Below are 12,802 nucleotides of genomic sequence, written 5' to 3'. Positions count from 1 at the left end.
CAACATATTCATTAATGATCTGGTAGAAGGTTTACACAGTAAAATATCGATATTTGCAGATGATACAAAACTATGTAAAGCAGTTAATACAAGAGAAGATAGTATTCTGCTACAGATGGATCTGGATAAGTTGGAAACTTGGGCTGAAAGGTGGCAGATGAGGTTTAACAATGATAAATGTAAGGTTATACACATGGGAAGAAGGAATCAATATCACCATTACACACTGAATGGGAAACCACTGGGTAAATCTGACAGGGAGAAGGACTTGGGGATCCTAGTTAATGATAAACCTACCTGGAGCAGCCAGTGCCAGGCAGCAGCTGCCAAGGCAAACAGGATCATGGGGTGCATTAAAAGAGGTCTGGATACACATGATGAGAGCATTATACTGCCTCTGTACAAATCACTATTTAGACCGCACATGGAGTACTGTGTCCAGTTTTGGGCACCGGTGCTCAGGAAGGATATAATGGAACTAGAGAGAGTACAAAGGAGGGCAACAAAATTAATAAAGGGGATGGGAGAACTACAATACCAAGATAGATTAGCGAAATTAGGATTATTTAGTCTAGAAAAAAGACGACTGAGGGGCGATCTAATAACCATGTATAAGTATATAAGGGGACAATACAAATATCTCGCTGAGGATCTGTTTATACCAAGGAAGGTGACGGGCGCAAGGGGGCATTCTTTGCGTCTGGAGGAGAGAAGGTTTTTCCACCAACATAGAAGAGGATTCTTTACTGTTAGGGCAGTGAGAATCTGGAATTGCTTGCCTGAGGAGGTGGTGATGGCGAACTCAGTCGTGGGGTTCAAGAGAGGCCTTGATGTCTTCCTGGAGCAGAACAATATTGTATCATACAATTATTAGGTTCTGTAGAAGGACGTAGATCTGGGGATTTATTATGATGGAATATAGGCTGAACTGGATGGACAAATGTCTTTTTTTGGCCTTACTTACTATGTTACTATGTTACTGCATCTCCTCCTCCTTCACATCCTCTTTCGGCATCCATCTCCGAAAGTAACACATCAGTCACAAGCTGGAAGCACTGCCTCAGACAATGGACAACAGGCTGTGCTGAAGCTAATATGATTAGGTAATAAACCGCACAATGATAAAGAGTTGTGGACAGCTCTGAAAGAGCAGGCAGATCTCTGGCTGACACCACTGAACCTACAGCCAGGCATGGTCATGTGTGACAATGGCTGGAACCTGGTGGCAAGCTCACACACGTGCCATGCCTGGCCCATGTGATTAACCTCATTGTTCAACATTTACTGAAAAGCGACACGGAGGTGCCAAATCTGCTAGGAAAAGTACGAGGCTTCAAATACCCATTTTAGAAAGTCAGCTACAGCTTCATCCGCCCTTGCCGTGATTCTGCAGCGCTTGCAGCTTTTGGCTCACCGACTGGTGTGTGATGTCCTCCCCATGCATGGAACTCTACACTGCATATTTTGGAAAAGATTTGAGAGCTGAAGAGGGCAGTTGTTGACTACCAACATCAACAAGGCCGATGGTATTGAGTTCTGAGTTCACACATAAGATCTCAGGAGTGGACATGGAAGTCAGACATATGTACCATCCTCCAAAACTTTGAGGAATTCACCAAGATGGTGAGCGGCAATGACGCCATAATTAACATCTCCATCCTTCTTCTCTGTGTTCTAATATAAAAAATTTATATAGCGTCAACATATTTACTGTTTAAAACACAACAGTCCTAAGTAAAAATGATAATAATACAATAATCACATAGAAATAAAACAACTCTGCTCATGATATCTTACAATCTACACTAAGTAACAACGAGAACAATAATTAAACCTTCCCCAAAAAAACATCCTACTCATGACAACTTACTATCTACAATGAGGTGGGGGAGATAAAAATTACAGGGGAATGTATTTACAAGGATGTATTTACAATGATATTACTGAGGTTTGCTGAAAGGTATGGAGGCCGGAGGACAAGGAGAAGGAGGAGTGCATGGTCAGTTGTCCTCTTGGTGATGGCATGGAAGTATCAACTGTTAGCAGTCTTGCATGCATGCCTGAGTTTGTTCTGCTGCCTTTCCAGTCACCCTCGTGTTATCAAAATTTTGGGTGACAGGGAATACTGATTGGTGACACTTCCAGACCCATGCTACAAGGAGAACTTTATTTCTCTTATTCCAGAGGCAGACAGGTGTAGTCCAATGTTGGAGGACCATAGGGCCCTTCTTGCAGAATTATTAAAACAATTCCCATCTGAAAACGCTTGCAGAAGAGGTCACAGTACGTTGGCCAAGCATGTAGTACAGGTGAGAAAGAACTCCAATCCAGCAGAGGCAGTGGAACACTGACAAAATTCAGGGAGAGTTTTCTCACACCCTCCTATCGCCCGGGCCCTGAGGCGTGGAGGACTGTCACAAGGAGTGCTTTGCTTTGGAAAATGCTGACGGAGTACCTTGCTGACCGTACCAATGTCCTCTGTCATTCCTCTGTGCCCTTTAATTATTGTTTTGCAAAGCTGAACACGGAACATGAACTATCTCTCTACTGCGAACGTGCGCTGTACTCACGGTCATGGAGCACACGGTGCCTCGCTTTCTGGCGGTCACTGTGAACACGGCTCCTCGCTTTCTGGCAGTAACGCTATTATTGGCGGGAGCACACGCCTTCGTAATACAGAGAAAGAAACCACCGGAGACTAGACGGAGGTGGACATGACTTGGGGATGAGTGGACCGAGAACTCTTGCAGCTTTTTGTATTGCGGTGTAGATTTTAAAGAAGAGTGTTGTTGCTTTAAGAGGAAGGAGTTTAGATGTTTGTGCCTGGTGTATTACTGTGAGGAGGGTGGGGCTTAAATATGGGAGGCAACTCTGGCTCTCCCTCTTTCTCTCACAGGATGAAAAGGAGGAAACATTAAGGAAACCTGTCTGCAGCTTCAGGCAGTATAATACTGGGGTTATCACCTCACATTACAGTATAGCTGATATGAGTACATTCGCCTCACACATAATGTATTAGTGTAGTATCAGCTCCTACATCATATATGGGATCAATTTTACCTCGGAAATTCATGTAGTTTTTGAGGCATGATAGATGTCATTATACAGGTAGTCAGACTGTGGCTACCCTTTTATTATGGTTTAGTTTCCGCATTCCCCATTATAGGATCCTCATTGCAGGATTTTTAGCGGCTGTTATTTTGCTGTAGTTACCGTATTATCGATCATAATTTGGTAGTGTTGCATTGTTAAAATTAATCTGTTGTAGCCCTGGAATTTTGGTTACTCATATGCACAGTCTTTCCATAGCATGCAGAACTGGTTGATGACTTTATTAGGCACGGGTGATGGGGGTCGAGTCCATTCAAGGTGTCAAATGACCTCGCTGGTAGCGGTTTAGGAGTCAGGTGGAAGTTGCAGACAAGATAAGGTGGACTCATTTTAACTAATAGAGGATGTAAAACCTCATGGTGGTGAGCAGGCCCGGCTTTGGTGACCAGCCTCAAGGACGTTGGAATGGTAACATAAATCAGGGGCGGGCACAGTGGTTAAGCACAGGAGTGAGGATAATGGGGTCATTAGTGCCCTGAAAGATTACTGGCTCTGCTTGAATGGCAAGCCAGTGCGTGCCACCCCTTTATGGCTGTCTGTCCTGGTGCTGTATGTCAGACAGCTGGGGATATCACAGTACTTGTGAATCCCAATGTACTAGCACTCCACCTGACTCCGACTGTGATTATTTAATCCTGTGAATTGAATAAAAGCTGTGGCCATTTTGACAACCAAAATAATGTTTTGTGTATTTATTTTAGTACCTAGGTTTACAGTAGTTATGGTGGCTTTAAGATGGAGTGGGGTCCATGCCATATCCAAAAGTCAAGAGTACAACACTGCAAAAGCATTCACACTCTGCTCCTCAGAATTTCTATGTGCACAGTGACGGCCTCTAGGCAGAAGATGATGATGGTAGTAATTGGAGCATTTAACACAGTCATGAAGCAGCCATAACAACTTGAAAGAGAAGTATTTTTAACAAGATACCACACTGTTCGATATGTGGCCTGTATTTGTTAATTTTGTAAAGTAAAATAGTGTACCGAACTAGGGTAACAGACATCAAATAAAGCTGAATGTAGGCCTGAATTTCCACATTTTGTAGGCCACAAATACATCAGAAGTCTGACAGCGATACCACACCGGCAAATGTGTCTTTTTTTTTTATTTCGGAAGCTAAATAGTGCTGTATAGAATTAGAGTATCAGAAAGCTCTTATAGAGCTGATGACGCTGTGCGGCCAGCCAATCACTGTAATGCCACAAGAAAGATGGCTGCGGCATTACAGTGCATGGCACACAATCCCTGCATGTTGATTGGCGCTCTAAAGAGCTTAAACAAAGTCCAGCTCACCATAATCGACATCCTTGGAAGCTCGGAGCCGCTGTGTCAGGGCATGGAGGAATCAAAAAAATGAAGAATCCAGCTCAACGACGTAGTGAAAAAAACCTGTTCTTTAACCCCTTCAAGACCCAGCCTATTTTGACCTTAAAGACCTTGCCGTTTTTTGCAATTCTGACCAGTGTCCCTTTATGAGGTAATAACTCAGGAACGCTTCAACGGATCCTAGCGGTTCTGAGATTGTTTTTTCGTGACATATTGGGCTTCATGTTAGTGGTAAATTTAGGTCAATAAATTCTGCATTTATTTGTGATAAACACGGAAATTTGGCGAAAATTTTGAAAATTTCGCAATTTTCACATTTTGAAATTTTATTCTGTTAAACCAGAGAGATATGTGACACAAAATAGTTAATAAATAACATTTCCCACATGTTTACTTTACATCAGCACAATTTTGGAAACAAAATTTTTTTTTGTTAGGAAGTTATAAGGGTTAAAATTCGACCAGCGATTTGTCATTTTTACAACGAAATTTACAAAACCATTTTTTTTAGGGACCACCTCACATTTGAAGTCAGTTTGAGGGGTCTATATGGCTGAAAATACCCAAAAGTGACACCATTCTAAAAACTGCACCCCTCAAGGTACTCAAAACCACATTCAATAAGTTTATTAACCCTTCAGGTGCTTCACAGAAGCAGAAGCAACATGGAAGGAAAAAATGAACATTTAACTTTTTAGTCACAAAAATTATCTTTTAGCAACAATTTTTTTATTTTCCCAATGGTAAAAGGAGAAACTGAACCACGAAAGTTGTTGTCCAATTTGTCCTGAGTACGCTGATACCTCATATGTGGGGGTAAACCACTGTTTTGGCGCACGGCAGGGCTTGGAAGGGAAGGAGCGCCATTTGACTTTTTGAATCAAAAATTGGCTCCACTCTTTAGCGGACACCATGTCACGTTTGGAGAGCCCCCGTGTGCCTAAAAATTGGAGCTCCCCCACAAGTGACCCCATTTTGGAAACTAGACGCCCCAAGGAACTTATCTAGATGCATAGTGAGCACTTTGAACCCCCAGGTGCTTCACAAATTGATCCGTAAAAATGAAAAAGTACTTTTTTTTCGCAAAAAAATTCTTTTAGCCTCAATTTTTTCATTTTCACATGGGCAACAGGATAAAATGGATCCTAAAATGTGTTGGGCAATTTCTCCTGAGTACACCAATACCTCACATGTGGAGGTAAACCACTGTTTGGGCACATGGTAAGGCTCGGAAGGGAAGGAGCGCCATTTGACTTTTTGAATGAAAAATTATTTCCATCGTTAGCGGACACCATGTCGCGTTTGGATAGCTCCTGTGTGCCTAAACATTGGCGCTCCCCCACAAGTGACCCCATTTTGGAAACTAGACCCCCCAAGGAACTAATTTAGATGCCTAGTGAGCACTTTAAACCCTCAGGTGCTTCACAAATTGATCTGTAAAAATGAAAAAGTAATTTTTTTTCACAAAAAAATTCTTTTCGCCTCAATTTTTTCATTTTCACATGGGCAGTAGGATAAAATGGATCATAAAATTTGTTGGGCAATTTCTCCCGAGTACGCCGATACCTCATATGTGGGGGTAAACCACTGTTTGGGCACTCGGCAGGGCTCGGAAGAGAAGGCGCGCCATTTGACTTTTTGAATGGAAAATTAGCTCCAATTGTTAGCGGACACCATGTCGCGTTTGGAGAGCCCCTGTGTGCCTAAACATTGGAGCTCCCCCACAAGTGACCCCATTTTGGAAACTAGACCCCCCAAGGAACTTATCTAGATGCATATTGAGCACTTTAAACCCCCAGGTGCTTCACAGAAGTTTATAACGCAGAGCCATGAAAATAAAAAATAATTTTTCTTTCCTCAAAAATGATTTTTTAGCCTGGAATTTCCTATTTTGCCAAGGATAATAGGAGAAATTGGACCCCAAATATTGTTGTCCAGTTTGTCCTGAGTACGCTGATACCCCATATGTGGGGGTAAACCACTGTTTGGGCGCACGGCAGGGCTCGGAAGGGATGGCACGCCATTTGGCTTTTTAAATGGAAAATTAGCTCCAATCATTAGCGGACACCATGTCACGTTTGGAGAGCCCCTGTGTGCCTAAACATTGGAGATCCCCCAGAAATGACACCATTTTAGAAACTAGACCCCCAAAGGAACTAATCTAGATGTGTGGTGAGGACTTTGAACCCCCAAGTGCTTCACAGAAGTTTATAACGCAGAGCCATGAAAATAAAAAAAAAATTATTTTCTCAAAAATGATCTTTTAGCCTGCAATTTTTTATTTTCCCAAGGGTAACAGGAGAAATTTGACCCCAAAAGTTGTTGTCCAGTTTCTCCTGAGTACGCTGATACCCCATATGTGGGGGTAAATCACTGTTTGGGCACATGCCGGGGCTCGGAAGTGAAGTAGTGACGTTTTGAAATGCAGACTTTGATGGAATGCTCTGTGGGCGTCACGTTGCATTTGCAGAGCCCCTGATGTGGCTTAACAGTAGAAACCCCCCACAAGTGACCCCATTTTGGAAACTAGACCCCCAAAGGAACTTATCTAGATGTGTGGTGAGCACTTTGAACCCCCAAGTGCTTCATAGAAGTTTATAATGCAGAGCCGTGAAAATAATAAATACGTTTTCTTTCCTCAAAAATAATTATTTAGCCCAGAATTTTTTATTTTCCCAAGGGTTACAGGAGAAATTGGACCCCAAAAGTTGTTGTCCAGTTTCTCCTGAGTACGCTGATACCCCATATGTGGGGGTAAACCACTGTTTGGGCACACGTCGGGGCTCAGAAGAGAAGTAGTGACTTTTGAAATGCAGACTTTGATGGAATGGTCTGCGGGTGTCACGTTGCGTTTGCAGAGCCCCTGGTGTGCCTAAACAGTAGAAACCCCCCACAAGTGACCCCATTTTAGAAACTAGACCCCCCAAGGAACTTATCTAGATATGTGGTGAGCACTTTGAACCCCCAAGTGCTTCACAGACGTTTACAACGCAGAGCCGTGAAAATAAAAAATCATTTTTCTTTCCTCAAAAATTATGTTTTAGCAAGCATTTTTTTAGATTCACAAGGGTAACAGGAGAAATTGGACCCCAGTAATTGTTGCGCAGTTTGTCCTGAGTATGCTAATACCCCATATGTGGGGGTAAACCACTGTTTGGGTACACGTCAGGGCTCGGAAGTGAGGGAGCACCATTTGACTTTTTGAATACGAGATTGGCTGGAATCAATGGTGGCGCCATGTTGCGTTTGGAGACCCCTGATGTGCCTAAACAGTGGTAACCCCTCAATTCTAACTCCAACACTAACCCCAACACACCCCTAACCCTAATCCCAACTGTAGCCATAACCCTAATCACAACCCTAACCACAACCCTAATTCCAACCCTAACCCTAAGGCTATGTGCCCACGTTGCGGATTCGTGTGAGATATTTCCGCACCATTTTTGAAAAATCTGCGGGTAAAAGGCACTGTGTTTTACCTGCGGATTTTCCGCGGATTTCCAGTGTTTTTTGTGCGGATTTCACCTGCGGATTCCTATTGAGGAACAGGTGTAAAGCGCTGCGGAATCCGCACAAAGAATTGACATGCTGCGGAAAATACAACGCAGCGTTTCCGCGCGGTATTTTCCGCACCATGGGCACAGCGGATTTGGTTTTTCATATGTTTACATGGCACTGTAAACCTGATGGAACACTGCTGCGAATCCGCAGCCAAATCCGCACCGTGTGCACATGGCCTAATTCTAAAGGTATGTGCACACGCTGCGGAAAACGCTGCGGATCCGCAGCAGTTTCCCATGAGTTTAGAGTTCAATGTAAACCTATGGGAAACAAAAATCGCTGTACACATGCTGCGGAAAAACTGCACGGAAACGCAGCGGTTTACATTCCGCAGCATGTCTCTTCTTTGTGCGGATTCCGCAGCGGTTTTACAACTGCTCCAATAGAAAATCGCAATTGTAAAACCGCAGTGAAATGCGCAGAAAAAAACGCGGTAAATCCGCCATAAATCCGCAGCGGTTTAGCACTGCGGATTTATCAAATCCGCAGCGGAAAAATCCGCAGAGGACCAGAATACGTGTGCACATTCCTAACCCTAGCCCTAACCCTAGCCCTAACCCTACCCCTACCCCTAACCCTACCCCTAGCCCTACCCCTAACCCTACCCCTAACCCTAACCCTAACCCTACCCCTACCCCTACCCCTAGCCCTAACCTTAACCCTAACCCTACCCCTAACCCTACCCCTAACCCTAACCCTATTCTAACATTAGTGGAAAAAAAAAATTTCTTTATTTTTTTATTGTCCCTACCTATGGGGGTGACAAAGGGGGGGGGTCATTTATTATTTTTTTTATTTTGATCACTGAGATAGATTATATCTCAGTGATCAAAATGCACTTTGGAACGAATCTGCCGGCCGGCAGATTCGGCGGGCGCACTGCGCATGCGCCCGCCATTTTGGAAGATGGCGGCGCCCGGGAGAAGACGGATGGGACCACGGCTGGATCGGTAAGTATGATAGGGTGGGGTGGGACCACGGGGGGGGGATCGGAGCACGGGGGGGGGAATCGGAGCGCGGGAGGGGTGGAACGGAGCGCGGGGGGCGTGGAACGGAGCACGGGGGGGCTGAAATGGAGCACGGGGGGGTGGAACGGAGCACGGGGGGGGTGGATCGGAGTGCAGGGGGGGTGATTGGAGCACGGGGGGGTGATTGAAGCACGGGGGGAGCGGACACGAGCACGGGGGGGAGCGGAGCACAGGGCGGAGGGGAGCCGGAGCAGTGTACCGGCCAGATCGGGGGGGTGGGGGGGCGATCGGAGGGGTGGGGTGGGGGCACACTAGTATTTCCAGCCATGGCCGATGATATTTAAGCATCGGCCATGGCTGGATTGTAATATTTCACCCGTTATAATGGGTGAAATATTACAAATCGCTCTGATTGGCAGTTTCACTTTCAACAGCCAATCAGAGCGATCGTAGCCACGAGGGGGTGAAGCCACCCCCCCTGGGCTAAACTACCACTCCCCCTGTCCCTGCAGATCGGGTGAAATGGGAGTTAACCCTTTCACCCGATCTGCAGGGACGCGATCTTTCCATGACGCCGCATAGGCGTCATGGGTCGGAATGGCACCGACTTTCATGACGCCTACGTGGCGTCATGGGTCGGGAAGGGGTTAATCACTTAGAAAATGTACTCAGTGGATGATGAATATCATGAATAAGGGTGCTTGGTCACCAGAAACGCGTTGATATCGCATTTTACTCATTATTGCTGATGTTTTTATCCTCCACCGAACACATTTTCTAATTGAATAAAGAAAGGTTTTTTCACTACCTCGTTGAGCTGGATTCTTCATTTTTTTTTAATCTCTATAAAGAGCGCCTAAAATACAGAATGGTGACTCGAACTCCCCCGAATAATCCCAGAAATGCTCGGAGCTCGCCGAGTACCACGAGTATAGCGATGCTTGGGCGAGTAATGAGCAGTACCGAGTATGCTCGCTCATCACTAATAACCACCATTAGCAACAAATTTATTCCCAGCAAGCTTACCTCCGTTGCGAAGCATACGCTCTAAAACTGGTGAACTGGGTCGATTAGTAAAAGCATCTCCCAATTCAACTAGTGCCTCCTTTATTGTCGGATATCCAGTCAGAATCAGTGTAGGTGATGAGCCGAAGTAGAAAGTATAAACGGGGCCAAACTTCTCAGCCAACTGTGAAAGTAAGTATCAGAAACTTTCTTAGAAGGTAACTTTTTATTTTACTATTGCATACTTTAGCATTGTGCATAGGAAAAGCAGTTGTCTCATGTTTGTAAATGGTTAAAATGCACAAACACTTTATTCTAATGTCAGGGTGGCGCATTTTTGGCGGTTGCAGTGAAAATTGTAATATTTTGTGGGATTTCCACTGGGGACACCTGTCCATAGACTATCATGATGCAAGGTTATGGACATGTTTTTCAAGAACTTTTTTACAGTTGGCCAAATAACAATGTTAGACTTAGTGGCCAACATCGTAGACTACAAAAAACATCCTGCACAGTTCCACAAAAGCAATGTCACAGTACCTAAGTTGACACTAAGTGACTAAAGCCAAACTATATACTTAAAATAATATAACAACATTGCTATAAATGTAAGATTTATGGTAGTTGCAAGCCTCAAATGCAAAATCATCTGTGGCTCCCAGCTCAGCAGATGTGACTGATGGTCCTACCAGAGAGGTTGGCAGTAATATTCTTGGTATATAGGCATTAGTTGGTCTTTTTATAGTGGTGTTGGTGTACTATGTATCCATCTGCAATGGGAACAGATTGATATATGACTAGATGGCACCACTGAATAAATGGAAGTCTAAAAAGTTTAGGTGTCCATGCCAGCAGTAATTTCAAACATCTACCCTATAGGTTATGGTGATTATCACATTGCAACCTCACATGACAAAGTGTAAGAAGAAGCTGATACTGGGAACAAACTTACCTTTGTTAAGCATTCCACCATTCCCCCAGACCGGATCAGGAGAAAGTTGCCCAAAATCGGCAATGGGAGAGGTCCAGGTGGCATCCTTCTCCTCTTCCATAAATGTTTATAGAAAAATAAGGTGATCATAAAAGTAATGACACAGACCAAGATGGTCAAGGCATTCTGCTGGTCAAGCATGTCTCTCTGCAATTACTTGCATCTACTTAGTTCTCTCTCTATTTGTTCTGTATGTGCTAATATGTTGGATACAGGGAGGTTACATTGGATCATCCCCAAATATTGTGTGAATGTTTCCTGGGGCTGTGCTTTGCAGCTGGCTCTGATTTTGCAGAACTTGCATAATGATTAGATCTTCAAAAAAAGTAATAAACAGAGCAAGAGCAAGCATGAAAGTTTGGAATTTCATGATGAAATGATTAGTGATGTGGTTGAGTCAGGCATGCTGGGAAACTGTCCTGGCTCTTTTTCTGTCTTCCAATTTGACCAGAGCCCTGGCATATTTTTTGCAAATGTATAATATTTTCTAGAGTATCTACCACCACAATTGTCCATTACAATAGTATCACATAAAGTAAATATTGTATTTTTTATTTAGTATAAATTTTGGTCCAGACTTATTTATCGACTCAGAATGCACAAAGTTCTTGAGTTTTCCTATCTTTATGCTGTAGGGTGCAGGAGTCTGTGCCTTGCTGTGTTCTGTACTTGAAGATCCTACGTATTTCGCTCCCCCGGGCAAATTTAATCCTAACCATTTGTTGGATTCTGAGGGAAATTTTAAAAGAAATGAGGCCTTTGTAGCATTTTCTTTAGGTAAATATGCACAAGGCAGAATTTCTATGGGTTTCTAAAACCCCTTCCTTACATTAAAAATTTAAATTCATCATGAACACACGATCATGCATCAGACTTTCAATTCTTAGAATGTTCATGTTCTTGCTGAAAAGTAAAAAATGTACTGCATATTTCTTGCTTTCCATGCAGAATTGGAAAGATTTTCTTACTAAATGTTTTTCTGACTTATAAAATGGAAAAATGGCAGCACACAAATTAGTAGACATATGGAATATGCAAAAACTAGGGAACGGGGCATTGGAAGAATTATAAGTTATCATATCCATTTTAATTCAATTTGATCCACCAATCTGTTTTAATCAGTGTGAAGGACCTGCCACTTCAGCTGGAGGTACGTCCTCGGATGCACATTCAGCTGGAGTATATTGCAGTGCACAGACCCATCAGCTCTGTGCACCACAATACAGGCGGCCAGCTAATCAGAGGGCAGTATCTGACTTTGACATGCATGTGACCAGGGGTGTATGTGTTGTTAATTCTGTGGCAGAGCTCCCTCCTGTGGTCACAAGTGGTACTTCGGCTGATTCTCTCTGTGAGCTTCCGTTGGTGGAGGGAAGTGGTACTGCGGCTTCTGAGTTTCCTCCCTCAGGTGATGTTATGAGGTCGTTAGGTGCTGCTCTACTTAACTCCACCTAGTGCTTTGATCCTGGCTTCCTGTCTATGTTCCAGTATTGGACTTGTTTTCCTCCTGGATCGTTCCTGTGGACTGCTGCTCTGCATAGCTAAGTTTTCCTTTGCTATTTTGTTTGCTTTTCTTCTGTCCAGCTTATCTATTTGTTTGCTGGAAGCTCTGGGACGCAGAGGGTGTACCTCCGTGCCGTTAGTTCGGTACGGAGGGTCTTTTTGCCCCCTTTGTGTGGTTTTTAGGGTTTTGTGTTGACCGCAAAGTTACCTTTCCTATCCTCGCTCTGTTCAGAAAGTCGGGCCTCACTTTGCTAAATCTATTTCATCTCTACGTTTGTCTTTTCATCTTAACTCACAGTCATTATATGTGGGGGGCTGCCTTTTCCTTTGGGGT

The 12,802-nt window shown here is 43.8% G+C and overlaps 1 protein-coding gene across 1 annotated transcript in view; it reads right to left on the bottom strand.

Annotated features, from left to right (window-relative positions):
• Positions 1 to 11,172, bottom strand: part of LOC138661794 (cytochrome P450 2G1-like) — a 158,381-nt gene extending 147,209 nt beyond the window's left edge. The window contains exons 1-2 of the mRNA XM_069746718.1: positions 10,927 to 11,172; positions 9,996 to 10,158 (exon numbers count right to left, since the gene is read on the bottom strand). Coding sequence (XP_069602819.1) covers positions 9,996 to 10,158; positions 10,927 to 11,106 — 343 coding nt within the window. The 5' untranslated portion in view covers positions 11,107 to 11,172. The remainder of the gene's footprint in view (positions 1 to 9,995; positions 10,159 to 10,926) is intronic.
• Between the last annotated feature and the right edge of the window lie 1,630 nt (positions 11,173 to 12,802).

This window comes from Ranitomeya imitator, chromosome 2, assembly GCF_032444005.1.
Source record: "Ranitomeya imitator isolate aRanImi1 chromosome 2, aRanImi1.pri, whole genome shotgun sequence".
In the NCBI taxonomy this organism is placed as follows: Eukaryota; Metazoa; Chordata; class Amphibia; order Anura; family Dendrobatidae; genus Ranitomeya; species Ranitomeya imitator.
The sequence above is the reverse complement of the archived record's forward strand: the minus strand, read 5'-3'. Positions and strand labels throughout refer to the sequence as shown.